Here is a 23,937-nt window from a genome sequence, read left to right as displayed (position 1 = left end):
CCATTAAACCACAGTCTTCCCTCCCCCAGATTAATGCAAATCATCTTGCATTTCTCAGACATATGCCTCCCACTGAACTCTCCTCTCTAGATCCTCAGGCATTGAACGAGATACAGAATCATAGGGCTGGAAAAGACCTTTAAGACCATCGAGTCAAACCATTCCTGTCCTGCGCTAAGCCAGATCCCTGAGCACCTCCTCTTCTGTGATTCTTCCAGTTTGGGAGGCTGTCAGCTGGAAGTGCCCAGGCAGGGAAAGACCCGTGCTACGGATCACAAGACTGTGACAAGAGCCGGGTGTTACAGGACATGAGAAAAGTCAATGCAAGGAGCTTGAGTCAAGGGGTTTGGAAAACAAGGGACTGATGTGTGTGAGTGCATCAGTCGACACCAGGGGAGGGAAAGAGCTGCAGTGGATAAGGACATAAGGCACTGGGATAAGGAAAGTGGATCTGGGATAAGGGCATATGGCTAGAATCTGCCTAGGAATACAAAGAACTGGGAAGTGAGATCCCACATAAAACCAGTAAGTTTTGCAGGCAGGTTTGACCCAAGCAGGACAAGTAAAAACCAACCACCATTCAGATGGTTCTCAGCCCTGCTGTGCAACCAGCATGCAGCAGAAGCCATCCAGGCTGTAGCTGTGATCTTCCTTCTGAATTTGAACCCACCTGTTCATAGCAGTATTTGAGAGTCCCATTTTGAAAGGTGTCACTAACCACAGTTATTTTGGAATCAGGTGTTGTACAAGGCTGTACAAATGCCACCAGGCCAGGCAGAAAGCAGCTGCTTGCTCTCCCACTCCCAGGACAAGCGCTAAATTCACTTGTTCCCCTCCAGGCCTGGAGGTGGTTTCAGCGGTTGTGGGGTTTTGGTGTGTGATTAACTGCTTCACTCTGAAACCTCTCTAGCCTGCTGAGCTCAACCATTCGGTCTGGAATCGCTGACTAATAGTGCTTCTTACAGATTTCCTCCAGAGTACCCTTTCTGGATGGTCTCATTTCTAACAGCTCCTCTTTTTCTCTGCCCTGGAGGAGCAGGGCTGAGGCAGAGTGCGGACACCCCCATCTCCTAAACTCCTTCTGCTCCCCAGAAGCGAGTTCAGTTTTGCCATGGTCTTTTACTCATCACATTCCCTGTATTTACCCATCCCAGCTCACTGTCTTTGCTGTCACATCCCCAAGAACACAGGCACCTTCACTGCAGTACTAAGGACACAATCTCTTTCGGGATCACCAATGGTTTCTATTTCTCTCTTTTCTGTTTCTTCTGCACGCTTAACTCTGATCATCCTCTCCAGTCCCTCAGAGCTTCCTGAGCTACCTCTGATGAGTCAAAAGTTTTTTATAACACTATTTTAAATTTTCAGGCTTTTTCTATTGACTTCCTCTTTCTCTGGAATCTCCCTTTCAAATTTACTGGCACAAGACCATTTCCGGGGTCAGCTCACATCCCTTTGCCCTTGCTCCTTTCAGCCACAGCACATGGGACAGAATCACACTGCAGGCAGGATTATTTAATGGTCCCTCCAGGTATCTCATTGCTATCCCCCCCCCAGCCTGCAAACCCCAGCACGCACAGCATACCCGCACTCCCATGGCCCAGCAACCAAGGTGGCTCTTTAGAAAGTCTCTTCCACTTTTCAGCTGCAGTGGGACTGCTTTTTCCTTCTGTGAATTCCTCAGTGAAAGCACAGAGGTTTATGGCCTCACAGGTAACCTCACATCTTGGCTTTGCTTTTAGGACCAAGCCTGGAGTAATAGCAAACATTAGCTCTTTACTATCCTTTTAGAAGACAGCTCCTTCCTGAAGGCTCCTCCTCCTAACCATGCTGGGTGTAATTCAGCATGACAAAGCCCTCTCCTCCCTGGAGAGGTATTGCTCCTGGTTCAAAGTGGTCTTTGGTGTGAAAACTACTTTCTACCCCAGTCTAAATAACTCAGTGCAGTGCCAGCCACTGTGCCCAGAGCAGACCCTGCAAGCCCCTCAAAACACCCTGCTGAGACTTATATCTGGGCCTTTCGCTCACAGAGCTGTGCAAAAAGCTTCACTTCGGATTTTTGCCACCAGAGACTCATCACAGCTGTCCCCATGCCAGGATTGTGTCCCCACCATACTCCCCATCACCAAGAGCAGCAGGCTGGGAGTACTAGAAAAGAAATTAACTCTATCCTAGCCAAAACCAGGACAGTGTGACAGTGGCAAATGAGGGGTGCTAGACTACTAGCCCCCGCCCCGCCTCCACTCCAGCTTTGAGTGCAAGTGCCAGGGATGCTCTGGGAGAGCCACCAGACAGTTGGCATCTGCCCCCCAGCAGAGAAGAAATGCCTTGGGCACAAGAGACAACTGACCTCACTGGCTCAGAGTGCACCAGGCTAGAAGCAGGGTAGCGACACAGCAAGATGCAGGGATGACAGCCTGTTTGCAAGAAGCAGCTTGCTTGAGCATAATTCCGCAACAGCAGTTCATAAAAGCAGGATGTGAAATCACCAGGTCACTGGTGACTCACTTCTCAACAGCAGCATTATGGGGGAAAAGGTCAAGAGCAGATGACTTGAGGGTCAGCCATACACACTGTAGTGCCCATCTTCCAGGGCCAGGTTAACCCTGGATCCAGGCTAGGTGAATAGAATTGGCTGGTCCCTGGAGAGGACATGCTGTCTCACCAGCATTTGCTGGCTCCCACAGCTCAGATCAGGAGCACCTCGCTGAGCAGGAATATGTAGTTTCCCATCTAAGGTTTTTATGAGGGCAGGGAAAGCCCCTTGGGGTTAGTGCAAGTAGTTTTTCAGAGAGATACAGGAATGAGGGCTGAGGAGAGTCATCTTCTACAGAGATCACTGTTCACTGTGTCACTGCAGGAACAGATTGCCTTACTCTCCAGGTGATCTACTACCACTCCCTCACTACCTGCAATATTTTTCTCTTCAAGTTTTTGCTGATCTCAAAAGACCAGCACATTGTGTCTTACCCAGAGTGAAACCAAAGGATGAATGTGCTCCTTCTGCTCTCAGGCCTCACCTCCTCACGCTGCACACCACAACTCATCCATGCTCTGCAAAGGTAACAGGTCTTTGTTTGCTTCAAATAGCAATAATGAAAATGCCACAGTGCTGAGCCTGTGGGGTCCCACATGCTTCTGGCAGTCACAGATAAAACCTACAGAGGGTAGGTCAGAAATTTTAGGGGATTTTTCTGTGATCGGGGGAGCCAGCTCATGGTCACGGCCCTGAACCCCTTCTCAGAGGATAGCACTTGCACATTTGGAACCCCCACCAAAAATTATGCCAAGTTCAACTCCAGGAAGGGAATATAAACAAGTTCAGGCTAGTGTGAGATCCTACAGATTGGCAGAGATCCCCAAGGAGCAAGGCAGGGGTTCCGAGCCAGACCTTTGAGCTGCATGAGCGGCAGCGTGGCAATGCAGCACCACCTGCTGACTGCAGGGCCACGGGGCTCCACCACAGTCGGATCTGTGTCAGGCTTCAATATTCAAAGATGCTGACAGCACCATCAGATAAATACCTCAGTCTTTAGAGTGACAAAACTTGCCATTTCTGATAACAAGTGTTATCAGGTAACAACTTTGTGTTCCCTTTCCTGCTTTGGGGGAAAACAGGGCTCATTTCTCATACCTTCTTCAATCAAAAGCCAGTCTCACATCTTCAACACATCTGTAGCTGCCTGTAATATCGCAAGTGAGTGTGAGCACCACAAGCACCAACACGCCAAGTTTAATTGCTGCAAATATTTGTTTATGTTTTAAGCAAACTAACACCCGGGTGGCACTTCTCTTTGCAGTGCCATTCCAGCACCAGCCCATTACATCAGCCATCATCTGTGGTTGTGCAAGCTTTTCTCCAGCAGATTCCAGCTCATCTAATCTTTCAGAGACCCAGACAAGTACGCAGGAATACAGCGCTGCACATGAGCAAAGCAGAGCAATAATACCTGTGAGCCAGCATGCTGGGAACAGCTTGTGCACATAGGCTCCATATTTAAGCCAGCAGCTATGTGACCCTGTCCTTTTCCTTCACGGTGATACACAAGACCAAGCCCAAAGAAATCAGCCAATCACACATGTGGAACAGTTCTCTATGCCCTGTACCACGATGCATCTGAGATACAACAGCAAGAGGGTACAAGCTTAGTTATTGGTGGCAAGATACAAGTGAAGAACTAGGGAAACCCTGTCTCTCCTCCCTCCCCCTGAATCCAGGAATGTCATGTTCAGACCTGTTTTATACCGCTTTGCTCTAGGACCATTTCCTACCTCACCACCAGCCAATGCTACCTCACAACCTTGGGACCTTGACAGCATCTGCCTCTTCAGTCTGACAGCTCAGGCAGCTTCTGCATCACACCCCAGGCCTCTCCCAGAGGGGTCAGAAGTGATGTACATAATAGCCAGTAGTCTGCAAGTATCTCCTGTCAGACACCTGGGAAGAGAATTAATACACCCCACACCACTGCCAAACAAAGGCAGCAATTACTCTCAGACTGAGGAAACAGACAACAGGACAGCACTGCAGATCACTGCCCTGTGCATCTTGCCACAGAGCTGGCTACAGATGCTGTCCCCCACTGTGCTCTCAGCCTGTTGCAGAGGTGTAGATATATGCGTGTTGGTTCTTAGAACTCACCTTGTTAAAGTTGTAATATTGACACAACATGCAGTTCAAAGCTGTTACTAGAAAGTAGAAACTGAAGCTTTTTATTGAATATATTTTAGTCTTAGCTTTTAGAACAAGATATTTAAACAACATTAACATTCATTTTTACATATCACCCGTTCAAGTGTGCTGCTACTTTAGCTACAGCTGCATTATTGTCTGCTTCCCCAGAAGTCCTCAGACTGAAGATTTATGGGGAAACAGACACTTAAACACACACATAGAAAATGCAAGTAGGTTTTACTAATGAGGCAGACATTTTGCTGCGTGCGCCTCTCCATCAGAAACAGGTCCAGCTTTAGCAGACACTGATAGTGTCTTTTGTCTCTGTCTAATTCAGAAGCTGTGTTGCACAGAACTAAAACAAGTTAATGTATGCAAAGTTTGCTGGAGTGGCAAAAGCACCTGAAAGTGCTTGATCTAGTGAGAAATGGTAAAAAGAACAGAAGCTTTGCATTCCAAACAGAATTCCCCCAGAAATGAGAGGTATTTGAAGATGTCCACTTCTATGTCTGAGAAAGCTGAGACTTCTCACAGAGAAACACAAATCAATGAAGTGAACCAAGAAATGTTTGGGGTAAAGGAAGTATTGTGGCAAACACTTAAAACATTGAGCAGCTCTGTGGGAGTAATGTCTCATGGACCAAACCAATTGCGTAGGTAAACACTGAGCTCATGCACAATTTTCCTCATCCCAAACATCTCCTACACACTGGCTGCTCAGCATCCTTTCTACAAAAGTAGAGTACCATATTGGTAAGTCCGTGTGTAAAAACACCTGGGGAAGGAAGTTTTAGCAAAGTATAAAGTGTTTCTTCAAAAGTGCATAAGTAGTAAACACTCCTCTGGGTTTATATATGTTTACCATTGTACCCAGAGACACTAGCCATTTTACAGGGGCGTATGTAGTGCTCCTGGCTTATGTTACCTGCTTGGAAGCTGAAGGGCACCACACTATCTATAGTACCATGTCTCTTATGTCAATGCCTGTCAGCAGACAGAGCTGTGCAAGCGTCCTCATGTAGGTGCCAAAAGGATGGTCACCACGTTCTACCACACTGGTAAGGAAACAGGAGGCTTCAGATGTAGATCACATCCGAGTCATGCTGCTGAACCTGGAGGCAAACAAACAGGAAACATTAGTTTCACCCTCAACACCTAACTCCTTTTGGTCCAGTTCTTCCTTTACCTCTGACTTTGTAGCCTTTTGCAAGATGCTCTGCAATAGCTTTTTCTTCCTTAAAAAAAAAACCATATTTGCCTCACCCTAGCTGTTGGAATTAGGTTACTGTTAAAAGCTGCTTCTGTTACTTGCATTAGAAAGAGCTGCTCCCTCATCTGTTCTGTTCCTTCCAGTTCTAAGCACACAACCCAGAAAGTTCAGTTATTGAATGTTATATACTAGAGCTTCTAACTGATCCTCAAACCTCCCAGTTTTGTTCATATAAAACAGCAGTAGATACATGTGTCTGTCTTTATTTCCTATACCTTGCACACTTAGCATGGCCTAGAGAAAGCTCATTTCCTTCCCACTATTCAAGACTGCATGCCCTTGAATGCATACTAGATTCTCCATTCCAGTGAAATGTAAAAAGCAGGTTTTTCATAAGACCCAACTTGTTAGCATTTCAGGACTCTTCCACAGGGAGGGAATGCATTGGAAGAGAACTGAACTGTTGGAAGTCTAGGCATTTATTGGTATCTTATGCCCTGCCCCTTCAAACCACAAGACAGGCACAGGATGTTTTAAGCTTTCTAAACCTGGGAGCAAAGTCTCACAAGTGTGGCTGATACAAATAAAATTTAACAGAGATCCTCCTACTGCACATGTGCACCTCATTTATCAAGGCTTGTAGTTCTATATTCTTGTATGGATCCTGGGTGAGAAAAAGCAGGTGGCTTCAAGTTATAAACAGTCCCAAACAGTGCATCAGTGCAGGGTCTCCAAACTCATGCACCAGTCATGTGCTGATTCATCATGTGTGAGGCTGGGACAGAGCTGGACAAAACAGGTCCCTAAAGCCAGACATTCTTTACCCCTCTGATCTTTTAGTTCTCTGAGCTTTTAGTCAATGTTTGGGGATTTACTTAGAAATCTGATTACCTTTATAATCTGTTTTCTAGTTCCTGTGCCCACACTGTTAGCAACCAAGGAATCTGCTTGAAACGATGACTTTTCCACTGGCACTGCATGTTGAACTTTGTTGGTACAAGGCCAGCTGCTTGTAGTATTTAACGAGTAAGCAGGGAAAGGTCTTTGATGATTTATATCCAATGAATCTCCAGTTTCAGAGATTTTCATCCACGATGGAGTCTAAAAGAAAGAGACACATGGAAACTTAATGCCCTCTCCATATAAACACTCATTAGGCCAAAAAGAACGAGATGCACAGTCAGAAAATAAAGGCCATCTTCCATCATAATTTTTCCAAGCCTCCCTTCCCTCTCTAAAACCATGTACTTGGCAATTTTTTCTACATGTGGAACAACCTGGAAAGACAAAGCCAGTCCTATTCTTGCACTGGTTCAAGAGGCTGGAGTGTTTCTGTAAAAAACAAAAACTTCTGACAAAACTGGGTTTAGTTCCTCGCTGCCTTAAAAAAAGGGGCAAACTTTTAGGACTTTTAGCAACCACAAAGCATGTGAATGAGAATGTGATGCAAACTGTGAGGAACCACATTGAAATGTGTTTTTAAGTTACAACAATTTAGTTTGCTCCAAGACCTTAAACCCTTACTGTGGCTTCATCATCTGTAAAATAAGATGATTATTTTTTGCTTATGGTACTAGTATTCTACTGAAGAAAAACTTCGTAGATTTTATTTTGACATGAGTTTTCCTTGTCTGTGTTCATGCTTTTAATGCTTTACAGTCAAGGGTACTAAGGCACATGCTGTGAACTGAAATACAGCAACTACCTTTGGCACAGCCACACTATTCTCTTCTACAGCTCGTGCTGGAAAGAGTGGCAGGTATTTAGGGTACATACATTTCCTAAGGAGCGATCCAAGGATCCCAGTACTACATTCCAACGAGAATAAAGCCCAGACTGTTTTTCTTCTAGCTTCAAAGCATGAATTTCAGACTTGAGCTCCTTCAGCCGATCCTCGAATTTTCTGCTCTTTTCTAAGTAGTCTAGCCTGTAGTCCACACAATGGAGACAAAAAACTCATTGGCATGACACAGCTCAAGAACAGGCGCATGTGAAGGAGAGTGGAAGTTTTGTTTCACTTTGGGTTTTTTTGATGAGCAAAATGAAGTCTGGCATACGTCAGCCTCACTGCCCTGATCCAGGTAGAAGGGGGTTCGCTTCCACCCTTCAGCATTCACATGCTAACTTGAACAGGCATTTCCTTCCAGACCGAGACAGGAAAACCCCCGTGTATTATATCAAAGCAATACCATATTTCAACACTAGAGGGAAACTTCTGTCCTCCAACGTGCTCTAATTCCGGCAAAGTACTCTACCTCTGATATTTTTGTTCTCCAGGACAGAAGAGTTCTGGATTTGTCATGGTTTCATGTCACCAGGACGCTCTTCCTCTGTCCAAATAACTCATCTTACACAGACATAATTCACACCAGCTTAATATAAGACCTCCTGCTGTATGCAAAAGTAGCAGGCCATCCTGAGCTGTTAGAAGGATGAATCTTAACACAGATTATTGCTGTACATGATTAACATTCTCATTTCTTTACACCATGAGCACACTGATACCTCTCTCTCTCTATCTCAATGGACAGTCTCTTGAGGTCAATGTCCTTCAAATCCAGCTTTATAGATCCTTTGTCAAAGGTGGCATCTCTGGTGTCAGCAGGCAAGTATTGTGGGTACTTGACCATGTGCTAAAAGAAGCAACATAAACACTGTCAGTAAGGTCTGACTTATTTTGGATTTCTCCCCCCAGCTTCTGCAATAATACTGCACTGAGCCATTTCCTAAGTCACACAGGGATTCTGAGACACATAGATGTTCCTGCAGCCCTTCATCTCCGAATGGCCCCAGCTGAACTGCTCAAGTCCACAATCCACAGATCCAAGTGGCCAGAGAAGTATCCTGGCTACAACATTCCTATCTATTTCAGCAGCAAATGGAAATCCATTCTTGGTAAGACTGGAGCAGAAGAGGGAGTTGGGACACACAGCCTTTGTGCTGTCTTCTTGCTCAAGACAGCTTCATCTGCTTTGCCTAAAGACACTCACGGGCAATTCACATGCCAGGGCAACACAGCTGGCTCAGTACGTCCACAAAGATGAGATGTCAGTATTAGGCATGAATTCAGGCAAGAGTCTCTGCTCCCTTGGTGCCAATACCAGCCCTGTTTTTAACTTTTCTCTTGCCTTTGACTGCCATGAAGAAATACAAGTTCCACCCTAGCTACACTGTTTAAGCACCGGTTGGTCCTATGGGTGTTTGTTCCTCATCTGGATGACAACATACCACTAACTCAACTTGATGGGGGCTATAAAAATTCAACCAACATCTCTGAAGATGAGGTGGTGCCCAACAGAGCAGAAAAACTTACAGGATAATTAAGCCTGGTTATTTCTAAGAGTTTCTGCTTTGCTTTCTGTTCAGCCTCTCTGGCTTCATGCAGATCTTGTTTCAGATGCTCTGCTTCCTTGGCTCTGTAAGACAAATATCCTTATGTGAATTGTTGATGATTTTCAGTATCTTCATAGCTATGCACCTCACTAGCCGCCAGAAAACAACATCCATTACTGCGATTCCTTTACCCAAAGACACTTGCGGTAGGACAGTGACATGGAGAACTAACTGAGCACAGCATGGTACATGCCTTCAAAGACAATCCTGCACAAACTGACTGAATTTTTAGGCTGATTTTCCTATTCCTAATTTCCATGGGCTCAGTTATGACCTATTGTTATATATTCTGCAAGCTGAGATCCTCCCTGAGGTGGGGAGAGGTACAACATATCTGCTCTTTATTTTGGCAAGCTTTTTGGCAGTATCCTGAAACAAGAAAGCCCTCAATAGCAAGGTTAAACATCCTCTGTAACACTGGTCTACTCTGTATCTTCAACCAGCGTTTTGCTATGAAACATGCAGAGTTGTTTATATTCCATATTGAGTTTACCTCGTTTACACTTCTCAATCTGAAAAGCATATGACTGACCATCACTTGGTATTAACAAATGAAACCAGCCTCATAACTCAGAGTATACAGACCGGCAAATTCAGAAAGCTAGGCAGCCAGTGCTCTTTTGATAATGCTAAATAGAAAGTGTTTGACTTCTGGATCCTTAACACAACACATCTCAAGCCTTGCATTTGATCCTCTGTGAACTTGACTTGAATTGCAGCCGCTTGTACCAGGTGGAACAAACAAGACCCAAGAAGGCTTAGTCACTGTGAATTGTTGCTTTGGGAACAATCCTTCCCTCCCAGGCTTAGCACTGAAAAAGCAGCACCTTTTCCACCCAGGCATCCCAGCAGAGATGACAACCCCAACTCAAGCAAATCTAACCTCCGGTCAGACTCCTTCACCAACTTCACTGCTATCAGCTCTGCCTCCCGCATCTTTTGCTCCATCAGACGTTTCTCCTCTTTAGTTTTCAGAGCTGTGATCTCCAGCCTCTGTCGCTCTTGCTCAGCTTCTGCAGCATTCTGGGCCAGCAGCTTTGCCTCCTCTTCTGCAATCTGAGCTTTCTCAGCCAGCAACTCTGCTGCTTCCTGGGATCGGAGCTAAGATGAAACAATTTTTCTTAGTTATCCTTTCTAGCATCTACAAGATCACCCCTGCAGACAGGCAGGAACAGAGCAGCTTTTCCCAAGAGATCACATGATCAAATATTATTCCTTAAAATTGAAAGTATAGTAAATTGCAGGTTCTGGTGTTCCCCCTCCACTCCGTACAAGGGCAAATAGACAGGACTATCTACTAAAGTAATGGCTTTAAACTAATAGAAGGTAGATTTAGATTAGGTATTAGGAAAAAAATTCCTCACTCTGAGGGGGTGACACTGACACAGGTTGCCCAGAGCAGCTGTGGATGCTCCCTCCCTGGATACATTCAAGGCCAGGTTGGAGGGGGTTTTGGGTAGCCTAGGCTAGTGGAGTGTGTCCCTGCTCACAGCAGGGGAACTAGATGGTCTGTGAAGTCCTTTCCAATCCAAACCAGTCTGGGATTCTATGAATTGCCTAACTTCCTCCCAGCTCTACAAAGCAAGATGACACATTTGCTTAGACTTGGACAAAGACATCAACCAAAAATTGAAGTTGGCCTCTTCAGTTGCCAGTGCACCATGCCCCTTTCTCCCAATTTCAGCTCCAAGGTTCCCGCCCTTCTTCCACCTTTGCCTGAAGAAAGCACAGCAAGCCAAAGAGGGAGTGAATGGCTCAGAGCAAATGAGATCACAGCAGATCGAAGCTTTCCCAGGTATTCCAGTATGCTCTCTCTACCAGCAGACAGAAACTTTCAAGTCCTGTCTGAGCCATAACTCCTTGTCTCTCACAGGAGCCAGAAGAAAACAAAACAAAACACCACCTAACAAAACCCCAAAAACTTCTTCCAAACCAAGAAAGCAAAAGCCCATTAAGCACAAGAATATTCAGACTAGCGTGCTACTCACCAGGGCCTCGTTGGCCTGCCTGGCTTCATCTTCCAGCTGGAAGAGACGCCTTTCCAGCTCTTCTTTGGCTCGCTCAGCCTCTTCTCGGAGCTGCTTCTCCCTGGCAAGCCTTTGATTCTCCATCTGGAAACAAAGTGAGCAATGCCACATTTGTGGATTTGCAGCAGAGGATCACCTGTGCCTGAGGCAGCGCAGCCAATGAGTCTAATGAAGAACCGACAGCTCTCTAGTTGGTGGGCTGATATTAACCAGAGATACAATGGAGTTGGTTAACTTCACAGCACTGAACTCCTCTAACAGGCAACACTGGTTATTTCAGGCTGCTGAAAGAGCACTTGGACCATTACGTACCCCAGGTTTTTGCGATCACCTATTCAGTGTCACAAACATCACTTACATCCCCAGATACTGCACACACATTAGAGCTGTTCCACATTCACTCCTGCTGTACTCTCACCTCCTACACATACTGGTGCAGTGCATGGACAGCAAGGGCACCAGCTGCAATAGTAATCAGTGTTTTCAACAATAGAGGAGCAAAAGGAATTTACCTTTTTTCTAGCTTTTTCTTCCCTGGCTTGTGCTTTCATTTGTTGGATCTCTATTGAGTCCACTTTTCTTCTCCTCATAAACAGGTCATGGTTTCCAATGCATAACTGCAAAATCTGAGTAGGAAAAGCAAAGCAAATGTAATTTTGATGTACTTATGCTGCAGCCAGAGGGACAGAAAACCCCACACAGGCCTAAGGGGACAGAAGCTGACAATTCCAACTTCTGCACAAGCACAGGTAGTTGCTTCCCTTCCAAGAAAACCAGCACATGGGTTAGGCTCATATCCAGGTATATCACAGGGCAGAACAGTTCGTAGCAGGATTAGGGAGGGGGTTCCTTCTGTCCTTCATGCCCCTGGTTACATTTTCCTGAATAAGAACAGGCAATAGATCTAGGCCAAGAGTACACAAGCTACAGCTGTGGGAATGGTCACCTGTGATGGTCCTCACCAAGAAGTGACCCAGCCCCTGCAGTCAGCAATGATACAATTAGCCAACCAATTAGGTCCCTTCCTTGTTGCTTCTCCCAAAAAAGAGGCAATAATTGATCAAGAACCCACAGCAGCCAGATGCATCAGTGTCTTTGCACCTTTCCATACGCAATATTCTCACCTTACAGCATCTGAGTTGCCCACTGTGATTTGGGCTTTCTTCCACATCTCACTTTACACAAGTCATCTCCCCTTCCCAGAGAGGACAAACTTATGCACCTTGACTGTTCAGACAGAACAATGCTCAGGAAAACACATGCTGAAGCTCAGTGTCCCTGGCCTCTCCACAGGTTTTACAAACAATACCCTGAGGTATCAGTTAGTAATACCAGGATTGGTTTTAAAGGAGGAAAACAGGACACTTACCAATTTGTTCACTTTGAGTTGAGAGGAAAAGAACTTGAAGACTTCTGCTTTTTTGTCAAGAGGTTTAATAGTTAACTGTGCAGGCAAAAGAGAAAATGAAACACAGTGAGAAGGAAGAAAAACAAAGCTGAAACTATTAATACCAATGCAAACTTTATCCTATCTCCACTTCTCTCCAGGGAAGCAGTGATTTATGCCACAAACATGGGGAGAGCAAAGCAAAAATATTTTGCTCAAAAGAATCAGAACCAGGGCTGCTATTAGACAGGTTCCACATCTACTCCTGTAGCAGGCTGTCAGAAAATAAACCCTGTCACTGACCCACACCAGTGCCAGTTTGGGTGGTGGTTTTTATAGTAATACCACCTCTGTATTGCAAGTTAACCTAAAAGCACTGGAACAAGCAGGTTGTCAGGAAAGCAATGCATTTGCATTACTAATCCCCAGAAATAGTCATATTCTTAAAGTCAGGGAGATGTCAAACACCTCCCTGAATACCAACCACTGCAGGTGTAAACAAAAATGTATCTAGGGCCTGAACGACTTGTTCTGACCATCAGATAACAGTCCCAGGGCTCCTGCTTTCTCACATTTTCAGTCCAATCTCCCAGGCTGTTTCCAGAGGATGTGAAGGGTTTTCATGGTGTCAGGTCAGTCCACACATGTTGTGCTCAGTTTGGCTGTGTAACAAAATATGGCCCCATTCTCTAAGATCCTGTCTTCTGTGACTCATGGGTTATCTAGCACTCTATTCCTATAATTCATTTGCAATCCGCTGTATAATTTCAGGCCATTTGAGTCACCAAGATCATAATGTCCTACAGCTCGTTTCACCCCGTAGGTAACACATGGTTGAATGTGTAGCCTTATGAGGAGCAGGGCTGTGAACATGTTGAGGTACTGCAGCTTTGATACAGGGCTGCCTAATTTCCCAACAATAGAGAGTTAAAGGAGTTTATTCATAGACCATAGTTTAATGTCATGCAAGGACCAAAAACTTCTTGGAGGCAAAACTCCTGCAGGCTGCCCTGATTTAATGTACATATGACTAGCTCTGGACAGCATATCTCATCCTTAATGTTTTTCAAAAAGCCCACAGAGAATGGAACAGGCTGTGCTGTCCTTTGGCTGATAAATTCCATGTATTCCAGTACCAATGCAGTTCTGGATTTGTTTTTCTGACTACAGTCTTTCTATGTAGCTACACAATTTGTAATTAGACACTAAATTTCAGCCACTCCCCACTGCCCTTCCTGTAAGTAAAAGACAGGCTCTGAAATCTCAGTGAAATGACAAAGGCAGGGTTGTGCTGAAGACTAGAATCGTGCACTGACAAAACAGCAGAATTCAGGTACATCTCCCTGCATGTCTCCTCTTGCCAGAGTGCTCCAAACCTCAGCTGCAAGGACAGCTTCTGCACATGAAAATGGCATTAAGTCTTTAGAGATCATCTAGTTCCTGCTGAGATAACTGAAGCAGTTAGTCACGGTGGCATTCAAATCTCTTTTTTCAGAGATCAACACGCTTGTTTCGCAAAGGACAAGCAGCAGGGAAGGAACCAGAACAGCAGCCTACACAAGGCTGGAGAGCTCAGAGCAGCCTCTGGCTCCCAGGGGAACTGAGGCTACACAGCACATCTGAAAGGCAGGTCTGTTATTTTTAGTTTTGTAACAAAGCTCCCTAGGATTTCCCCTTCTCCCCCAAATTATTTAAACAGAGACAGCTTTCAGGCTGTTCCAAGAATCCCAGTCCACACCCATGCCCATATAAAAAGAATAATATATCAAAGGCATCATACCTCTTTCTCACTATAGGAAATGTTTCTGATAGCACTCCATTCGAACGACTTATTTGGAGAAAACCTGTTGTTAATGCTGTAGATATGAATACCTTTGGCATCAACCCCAAGCAGGAGATCTGTATGGTTTTTATTTTGCTAAAAAACAACAGACATCAGTAAAAGCCATTTTGTGGTGACGTTAAACAACCACAGACAAGAATCACTCTTAACACAGACATTTATATGTATTTTTAGGAAATTGGTATTTCCACAACATCTCACAGATGTTGTCACTCCTAGCTAATAAACCCAGTCCTCTAGCTTGACCACAGCAATCAAACTTCTAGTTTATTTTCTTTCCTATTACATACCCAGAGCTAGCCAAGAACTCTGCCAGATTACAAAACAATAATCCTAATTGGTTTATTCCCCTACTCATTTAGCAGGCAAATCAACCAAGTCAGGCAATCACTATGCAGCCCACCACTGAGAGAAAAACAGAAGCCAGGAGTTCCAGTTCCAAACTCTGCAGAGGATTTTAGAAGGACAATATGATCATCTACAGCAATTGAAAACTGCTAAACTAAAGCACTTACAGCAATTGGAAAATAATTGACACCGTACATTTCCAGGTCTTGGGCAATTTTCAGGTAGTTCATTTCAGCTTCATCCCTAGAGAATAAGGCCATGATTATACTTGGAGATTCCTTTCCAACCTTTCTGTCCTAACTCACTCTACATTTCCCACTTAGAAAATAGGCAATCTGGTTCTTTGTACTTCATTTAATTTCACCATCTTACTCTCAACAATAGAAAAAGGCTAATGAAAACAGCATCTCTACAGAATAAAGACAGTAAAGCCATACCTATTTTGAAGCACGCAGAGTGAAATCTTTATTAAAATTCAAGTCCAGTCTTATTGTTGTGTAAGTTCTGCCACTCCATCAGTATTGTCTTGGAGACCTACCCTACCATTGTTTTCCATGACATGTGGATATTTCCTTTAGAAAATAGAGTTAATGGAGAAGTAAGGCCTGAACAAATTCTAAATAGAGCTCTGGGTAGAGGCCAAAGAAAGGTGAGAACCTCTCCACTGGCTGTTCTTCTCCCGTCAGGGCAAATCAGTAAGTCTTGAGGAAAACATTCAGTAAAAATAGTGCTAAGAAGCATCTAGAACAGCCAAAGAGAAATTTAATCAAAATATTAGCAAAGATCACCTCTGGGTGCCAGCAGCTCCTACTTGTTTAACTGAATTTCCAGGCATACTGACTATGTTAGAAGTAGCTAAATATCCACATGGACTGACAACAAAACTCAGTCCTAGAACTAAGATGTCATGTCTTCACTGTTTTGGTTTCCTGTGAAGTATGCTGACAGCCATGATTTTCACAAGATATAAAATATCAGATTCATTCTTTTGTTTTAGGGGAAGATTGGTGTGATACAGCTCCAGAAAATAAGTAGCCACACAGCGTGGGCACACCAGCAACTCCAGGTAACTAATGAAGAGATTAATCTCCCAGGGCTAACTGCAAATTCAACACAGCTACAACTTTCTGCAGGAACTTCTCTGCTGGCATACATGGACTCAGACTCTTAATATAAGACAAAACTTAAATTTTAGATATGTTAGGTCATAAAATGCTGCAAGACCCTTCAGCTTCTCTGCAGGCTTCAAATCAAGTCCATTTAATAATCACTTGGAGCCCTACACAAGGCACTTTTTACCCCAGATGAGTGGGTGGTTTTATCCTTAAATTGACCTATTAACATCACAAGTTGGAAAACAGTATTTCTTGCTCAATCAACAAAAGCCAAATTTCACTGAAAGCAGCAAATAACCAGGTACTGAAATGTATGGGATTTCCAAAGAATGAAATTTCAATACCTGGCAATACCCCTGTGCTCAGCATACCAAGCAGTAATCTTTTCTTCCCACATCTCTGCTGTCAGCTGATACTGCCTGAGGACCTAGAGAAAGGAAGGAGTTTGGTTTCCTTTGAATATACAAACACATGTGCTCTCCCAAGCAAGGTGAACACAGCCATGCAGTTCACAGCTCTGTCATTTTGCCAAATTGAGAGCCAAGGCAAAGTGTTTCTAATGTTCTGGTTAATCCCACAGCAGCATCCATGTTGCAAATGTAGATCAAAAGATTTGGTTTTACACCAAATAAAGACTTACCCTTTTGGGTAAAAGTTCATCATGGGCTAGAAAGCCTGGCTCATGAAAATTGGGGTCATAATCACCATACTGTCCCAAGAGAAGAAAAGATATTTAAGTTTGTTTGATGCAGAGTAGTGAGGAATTTGTTGCTTGTGTAGTCTGATGCAATTGCTTGAAAAAGATTTTGGTTTGGTTCTCCTCTGTACAGGGTAACAATAAACAGGCTCCTCTCATCTGAGCTGTCCATGGAAGTTCCAGATTGTGCTATGCATGTGGCTCCATAAAGCCACTCAGCTGGACTTCAGTTCTAGCCTGGAGCCCTCAGTAACTGCAGATATGAAGCAATCTCTCACAATTCCATACCCTCCTCTGAACAGCAGCCTACATTCAGGAATATCAACTCCCCTACGTCTATAGCCAACTGCATAGGGCTGGGCTGCTGCAGTGGGTCAGCCCTGCAAAGTATTTCCATTTGCCTCCTGCAATACGTAAGTTTGGTTCTTGGTGGCATGAACTGAATTATGTTCTGAGAGATACTGCAAAGCATCATGTTCTTTGATTGTGAGCTCTGTATCCATGGACATTTTTTCAAACACCAGGAACTAATTCTACCTGGGTCCAAAAAAATGCCCTAAGTTGCAAGAGCATAGTATGCAATACCAAAATCCTTGGAAGTTCTACCTGATGCTTATTTTTCTAGCTGTGCCTCCTTAGTAGGATCTACTTTACTAGCCAATGTTAACACTACTATGTTTTACATACCACTGTGTATATTTACTAAAAAACCCAAACCATCAAGAAAATAAAAAGCACCTTTGTGCACAAACCTTGGCCTGAACAGCATATGAAGCCAATAATACTGTTGCTTCTGGAGAACAATAGATTTCCTCATCCAGTATTTGTTTCTTAACCTAAATCAAGAGGAAAAGGGAGCAAGGTGAAGGAGCCTACAATCAGAACTTATGTCAGGCTTCAAATGAAACTAGACATGTCCAGACTGTAACTTGGCACCAAACATCACCATTATGAGTTAATACAGCAACAATAAAAATGGCATTCAGAAACACAGGAAGCCTTTACTTAGTATCACATTTAATAAGAATAAACCACATTACCTTTGAAATTATCTTAAGTCTTAATTCATAGAAATGACAGTCCGGTATCTCCACACATTTATATAAGGAGTCTTGAAAACAAGCCTATTATAAAATGATTTTGTCTGCACTTCAATCATTTTAACAATTTCTTCTTCCAACTTTGGAAAAGTTTGTTTTACAACACAAAGCATCAAATTTTAGGGTGGATGGGACCTCTGGAGGTCAGCTAGTCAAAGCAGGTCCAACTAGACCATACTGCTCAGGGCTGTCCATCTGACTAATACTGCTGAGGACAGAGACATGCTGAAAACCATAATAGTATGTTCTCAAGCTTTCCAGAGTGAGACAATAAAGGATACTCTACAAAGGGAAGCTGACTAACAGAACATTTTAATTTATTTAATTACAGTGGTCTAAGCACAACAAAACCACAGGGGCTTAACAAAAAAGTATAAATGGTAGATACTTTTAACATTCTTTTCATTTTAAAAATCGATGGTGCTACCAAGATCAGAGGTGTAATAGTTTGTAAGGTGTTGTTTGATTCCAAATTGTCTGGATAACTTTTACTTGAAAACCTGAAGAAGGAAAGGGAAATTCATCTTCATAGATCCTCCTCTCAGGTGTAATGTGTTTAGTCCACTAACAAGCACAAGACAAGAAAATTCTGCATAATTCACATTGCTGAACATTTCCAATATGAAAAATTACTTGATAGTGCTGAGCTATCTTTAAAAATGCACCTTGGCACCATAGGTATTTTGAACTGGAATGAACTATCAAGAAAGTTTTTCTTTCAGTCTCTTGTGAGCACAATATATGAACCTGAGTTATAGCACAGGGAAAATTCTTTTTAAGTTGTTAAAATGGAAAGAATGAAAAGACTGAAAAAAGCTTTTCATCCAAACTGGAAAGCTCCAGCTGTCATACTCAGAATTTAGAACAACTTAAGATAAATCCCCCAAGATAAATGTCTGGGTTCCTTGGTTTTTTTCTGATCAGTTCTTACATTGACACTGTTATACTTTATAAAGAAGCAAATTACCTAACCTTTAAACAGACAATATTTAGCTTTAGTATTTTACTTTTATTCACACATTCTGCAAAAAGCTGTTATGCTGCATTAATCTGTAAAGGTCTCAGTAGTCAGTGAAGCTGAAATCTGTAGGCATCCGGATGTCCATACATGTTTTTCCTATTAGCATCCAGGTGTAATCTTAAATTCTTATAGTCAGGAAACTTTGCAAGTTCAAATTTGTTTCAGCCTTGTTTTTCTACTTTGGAATGAGAAGAATTTGCTAATTGCATATCTGCTAGTCAAGGCAGGTTCAAGGAGAAAAGAAAGAAGTGAAAAAAAAATCAGGATTAAAAGACTAGGAAAAGAGTTCTGCCCCTCTCATTCCTTTCCAAAATTAGGTTATGAAACCAACTGCCAAGTGGTTAAGGGTTCTGGATGAAGTTCTAGTTAGTATATTAACCCTTGGAACAACAGTATTTCCCCATTTCTTCATTAATGCATTCTCCTCAGGGAACAAGAGTATTTAGATATGCAGAATGAATTTATTCCATACACCCAATCTACTTGCACAGACACACTGCTGAAAGCTGCCAGAATAAAAACAGCAGACCACAAGGCTGTCGCAGAGGAATCCACAGCAACTCAGGAGAGAAGCTGGATGTCAGAGACACTGGAAAGAACAGCTTACCAACAGGTAGCCATCCCAAACTCCATTCTTATATACCTGTTGCTATAGATATGGTGCCACAGCATAGCTTTTCCTGGTTGATGCATCTTTATTTCGGTAAGGAAGCATTGTACTGCAAGAACTTGTTCCTTCATCTACTTTATAATGGAGCTAAGGGAGCCCTAACAATTTCTGGGACAAAAGAAAACCAATCTTCCCATATGAAGATTTAAGGAAGTCAGGTTAGGGAGATCTTGTTTTCTAGTGTTGTGCCTTCTACATTTAGACACAACAAGATCTCCCAGTAAGCACCTGGACTATTTTTAGGAACTCACAAGTTGTCATTTCAGGCACAGGACTTCTATCTGCAGCTTGTATTGGTGAAAAAAACCTACTGTCCCCAGCTGCTTACCACCATTCCTTCCTCCTTCTCCACCTTCACAACTGTCACCACAATTGCTTTGTGTGGACACTCCCACACACAGTATGTATATTTAATAACAGGTTTCCTCTAATTCTGCTCATTTTGAATGAACTAGATTAGGAAATGGTTACACAAGAGGTTACACCAGCACATCTCAGAACAGTAACAAGAAGCTGTTGAGACTCTCTTCATCCAATCCAGCTGCACCCAGAGTAGACCAGCAGACAGTCACCAAGTTAACATTCCGATAAAAGTTCTGATAAACAATGGCTTCTCTTTATATTTCTCAACACTGACTAGGCTGGGCAAAAGCCTCAGTTCTTCAAGCAGTACCAGCCTTTTCTTGCATAGATTTATTTTTAATAACCCATACTATAGGAGCAAAACAAATTCAGAATATCTAGATACGGAACTATCACACAAACTGTGAGGTGTAAAAGTCATTTTACATTAAATTAGAGGTCTGAGCAATTTAAATCTAATGGTCTCCAATTCCTAGCACAAACAGTAAGAGAAGCCATCAAGAGAACAAAAACCTGCAGAAGACAAACAACATTCAGCATACCAGCACACAAACCCACAGCAGTCGGGACAGAAGTATGCATTTCATAAAAAAACATGTATCTTTAAAGAGACACCAATACAGCTGAAGCCAGCAGATTCATTCTGAGACTAACAGTTGCCCACAAGATCAAAGACAATACAAAGGGACTGGGGTAAATACAGAAAGAATTAATGGTTAAAAACCGTTCCTGACCTGAAGGAAGAATAAATGCTGGGTAATTTCCTGCAATAGCTCCTCTTCTACCTTCTCTGGGTAGAATTTAGCCAAAAAATGAAAGCTAACAGGATCATCTTTGGGGATTTCTTGATCTAAAACCTGTTTACAGATAAAATCAGCAAAAATAGCATATAAGTCTCTCAAAATAATACTCCAGAGAAAAATCAGAAACCGGCTGATTATCCACTTAAAGCAGCCTTTCCATATTTTAGAAGGGCAATGCTGATATTGAATCTAATAGCAATCAGTACATTTAGCAGTGATTAGTGTCTGATACTTCAGGCCAAGTGATAGAAGCAATCAGCCAAATAACACAACAAACTAGACTTAAAAAATTGATACCACCTAAAACAATGAGTTGTCCTCTCACACATTCCTTTACCTCCTGTATTAGAAAAGCAAATATTTCTGTATGTAGAAAGTTGCCACACTTATCTTTTGTTTCCTATACCTTTTTGTCCATCTTTAACCAGGTGCACATTCCTTTCACTGTGTACTGCAAGCCAAAGAACCAAGTCTCCCTTAAACCAAGTGCTCGGCACACCAGGTCAAACAAGTCCTTTCCCTTCCATTTCATCTAAAAAAAGGAAAAATAAGAAAAACACACGTGTCTTAAAATGAATTTGCTCCATTTTATTCAAGCAAACAGGGCTATCATTTTCCTTTCTCCTATGAAATCTTACTTCACCTTTAGCTTTCCAATGAAATATGCCTATTGCTGTCTGCAACAGAGGTGCAGTAGTTACAATGCTCTACACCTCCTCTTCCTCTCCAGAGAAACAGGGCTGCTGCAGTGATACAACCACAGCATCAAGCACTTTATGAGCACAGGGAATGAGAATTGCACTATTGATTTCCTTGGACACAGCATGTCTTCATTAATATTTGTAAAAAATCTTACTAGTTTATATAAACTGGAAAGACTGTTAGAATGCCATGGAAATCAAAGGAGTATTATGGCACAACACAGAAATGCCAATGAAAGCAAATCCATCTTTCACACTCCTCAGCTATTCCAGTGGCACCAAGCTCAGCCTTTATGCTACTCAGATTTAGAAGAACAAGAGCCTGTCTTCCAGAGTAACTTAGTAGCCTGGCTCCATAGCAAGCAAAATCTACACACATACCATTTTTTCACTGCTTTTTTTCATCTGCTGCTTCACAATAAAAAGATGATTTTGTCTAATGGCCTGGGTCAGCCACTAAAAAACATAGTGGCAAAACCAGAACTTTTAAGCAATATTTGGATGGAAAGCAGGAAATCATCCCAGCAAAAGAACACTATTTGGGGAGAAAGGAGAGGTGGCAAAGGAGGAATACATCAAGTTGGATTTGTTAACAAGGACTCCAATGTCTCAAATTTTCCAAATCCTTTATTTTCACAACTCTGCCTGGAAGTATTCTAGATCAGTAAGTCAGAGCAGTGAACTGCTTGTGACTATATTCTGTCTCTGAGGAATGTAGTAAATGAAATACTAAATGCCCCCACAAGATAGTCAAGTCTCTCATTAGAGCTGCCAGTCCCACTGGCAATCAGTTTTCTAACTCCTAAAGAGTAACTGCATATCTTTTTGCTTTTGCTGCATGATTAGGAATTAATCAGGCACAGTTCTGTCTCCACAACAGGGCAGCCCAATTAATTTAGCAACTGATCACTTACAATATTGGCTTTCTTCCCTGTTTTCCTGCAGTCATGATTTCTCTACCCAATTTACTAGACAGCTGTAGCTAATAGAAGAAAAGCTAGCTTTTTCATTGGATCATTTTTTCCCTTCTGCCCAGAGATACTAACCAGTCATTGCAGTTAAAGAAACTGGAGTTTACAAATGGCAATTTGGAAGAGAACGTCCCAGATCCACTGAGCACAAAAGTACCATTTTATAAGTGTTTTTATGAGTAACTTCTTAGGACTAGCTCTGACCAGATTTCTTTAGCTAAGCCAGCAGTGTCTTAGAGAGGTGTCTCACACATTAAAAAAGGATTTTGTGTCAAAGTAGGTGTACTTACAAACAAGCTTGGCATCATGTGCAGGAATGTTTATGAAGAAAGCATGCTAACTGCTAACTTGGCTGTCAGTCAAGTGGATTTCACTGAAACAGCTTTAAATTCTGAACAGAGTTGTTTAACAAAAGCATACATCTAAGTAATCCAATGTTTGCAGAAACAGATCTGTTTTAAGACCACTCGCGAACTGATAATCTGAACTTTTCAAACTGATGTCTTGCCAATGCAAAGATAAGCTTCTAACTTCCTAGGATTCTGCTGAGGACTCTTACCTCACAGCTGAATTCCATTTCAGCATCCACTGTTACAATTTTCACTTTAAAAGTCTTTGGTTGTTTCTTCTTCAGGCCTCGGATGGACATATTTTTTAGCTTATGAGGATAGCCACACCTGAAATTAAACATGCATTACATTTAGGGCTGAAAATTCAGTAACATTTTCTTGGCTGGATTCTTAAGTAGGATGTGTCCAAACTTGCAGAATAAAGCCACCTTTGAACATGCAATTTTGTGTTCAAGACAATAAGAAAGGGCAGGGAGGGAGGGGACGGTTTGACCATTTGACCTTTAAATTTAGATTGTTCCTTACAAAAAATTGCTCCAAAAGGTCATTCCTGTCTTTCCTCAGACCTTGGCTGACACTGGGTTCCTACAGTACTAGAAAGAACATCACTCAGACCTTACATTGCAAGATCCAGGGGTGTGCCTCTCACTATGGCTGAGGACATCTAGGGGAGCTCCAGTCCAGCCCTTTTGCTCCAATCACCCATGTCCATGCAGTTCAGCAGTCTCTTGCAACAAAACTCTGCAATGGATGAATGCTTAAAGTTGCATAAAATACCTGACTTTTTAATAATGCCAACAGAAATATGACATTCCTCATCCCTTTTACACATCCGAGCAAAATTCCCCAGCATGTACCAACACCAAATGCATCAGGGGAAGCTCTGCTCATAAAACAGAGTAGAGCACTACATCACAGCAAAACCTCATGATATCAAATCCAGTTCAATTGTTTTCCAGCAGTTATGGCTCCTTGAGCAAGAAACCTATTGAGTTTCTTTACAGCATGACATCTGAACTCCCCAAAATAATACAAATGCCAAGAATATGTGCAGTGAAAATAAACTGAACTTACCGTGATCTCTTGGGCATACTAACTCGCAATGATGAAAGTTAGAGCAGAAATTATCCCAGGGGAACTCTTGTGAAATTGATTTGATTTTGCAGAAGCCTGCAGAAAATTCCTTCACAGATTTTCTACGCTAAATGCAAATAATTGCATGTCATCAAGAAAATTGAGGAAACACACCATTTCCACAGCCAC

At 42.6% G+C, this 23,937-nt stretch overlaps 1 protein-coding gene across 1 annotated transcript; it reads right to left on the bottom strand.

The window, feature by feature from the left end:
• Positions 1 to 5,751: 5,751 nt before the first annotated feature.
• LOC311199167 (merlin-like) lies at positions 5,752 to 22,973 on the bottom strand (the record flags this gene model as incomplete). Its single annotated transcript, XM_084273219.1, has 17 exons — positions 5,752 to 5,787; positions 6,777 to 6,986; positions 7,662 to 7,812; positions 8,391 to 8,518; positions 9,199 to 9,301; positions 10,162 to 10,379; positions 11,267 to 11,389; positions 11,818 to 11,931; positions 12,675 to 12,749; positions 14,473 to 14,610; positions 15,051 to 15,126; positions 16,343 to 16,425; positions 16,639 to 16,707; positions 17,448 to 17,531; positions 20,584 to 20,706; positions 21,059 to 21,184; positions 22,884 to 22,973. 17 exons carry the CDS (start codon positions 22,971 to 22,973, stop codon positions 5,752 to 5,754), a joined length of 1,947 nt encoding a protein of 648 aa, XP_084129345.1.
• Positions 22,974 to 23,937: the final 964 nt, after the last annotated feature.

The sequence above is a fragment of the Gallinula chloropus genome, assembly GCF_964237585.1.
Source record: "Gallinula chloropus genome assembly, chromosome: 19".
Taxonomy (NCBI): domain Eukaryota; kingdom Metazoa; phylum Chordata; class Aves; order Gruiformes; family Rallidae; genus Gallinula; species Gallinula chloropus.
The sequence above is the reverse complement of the archived record's forward strand: the minus strand, read 5'-3'. Positions and strand labels throughout refer to the sequence as shown.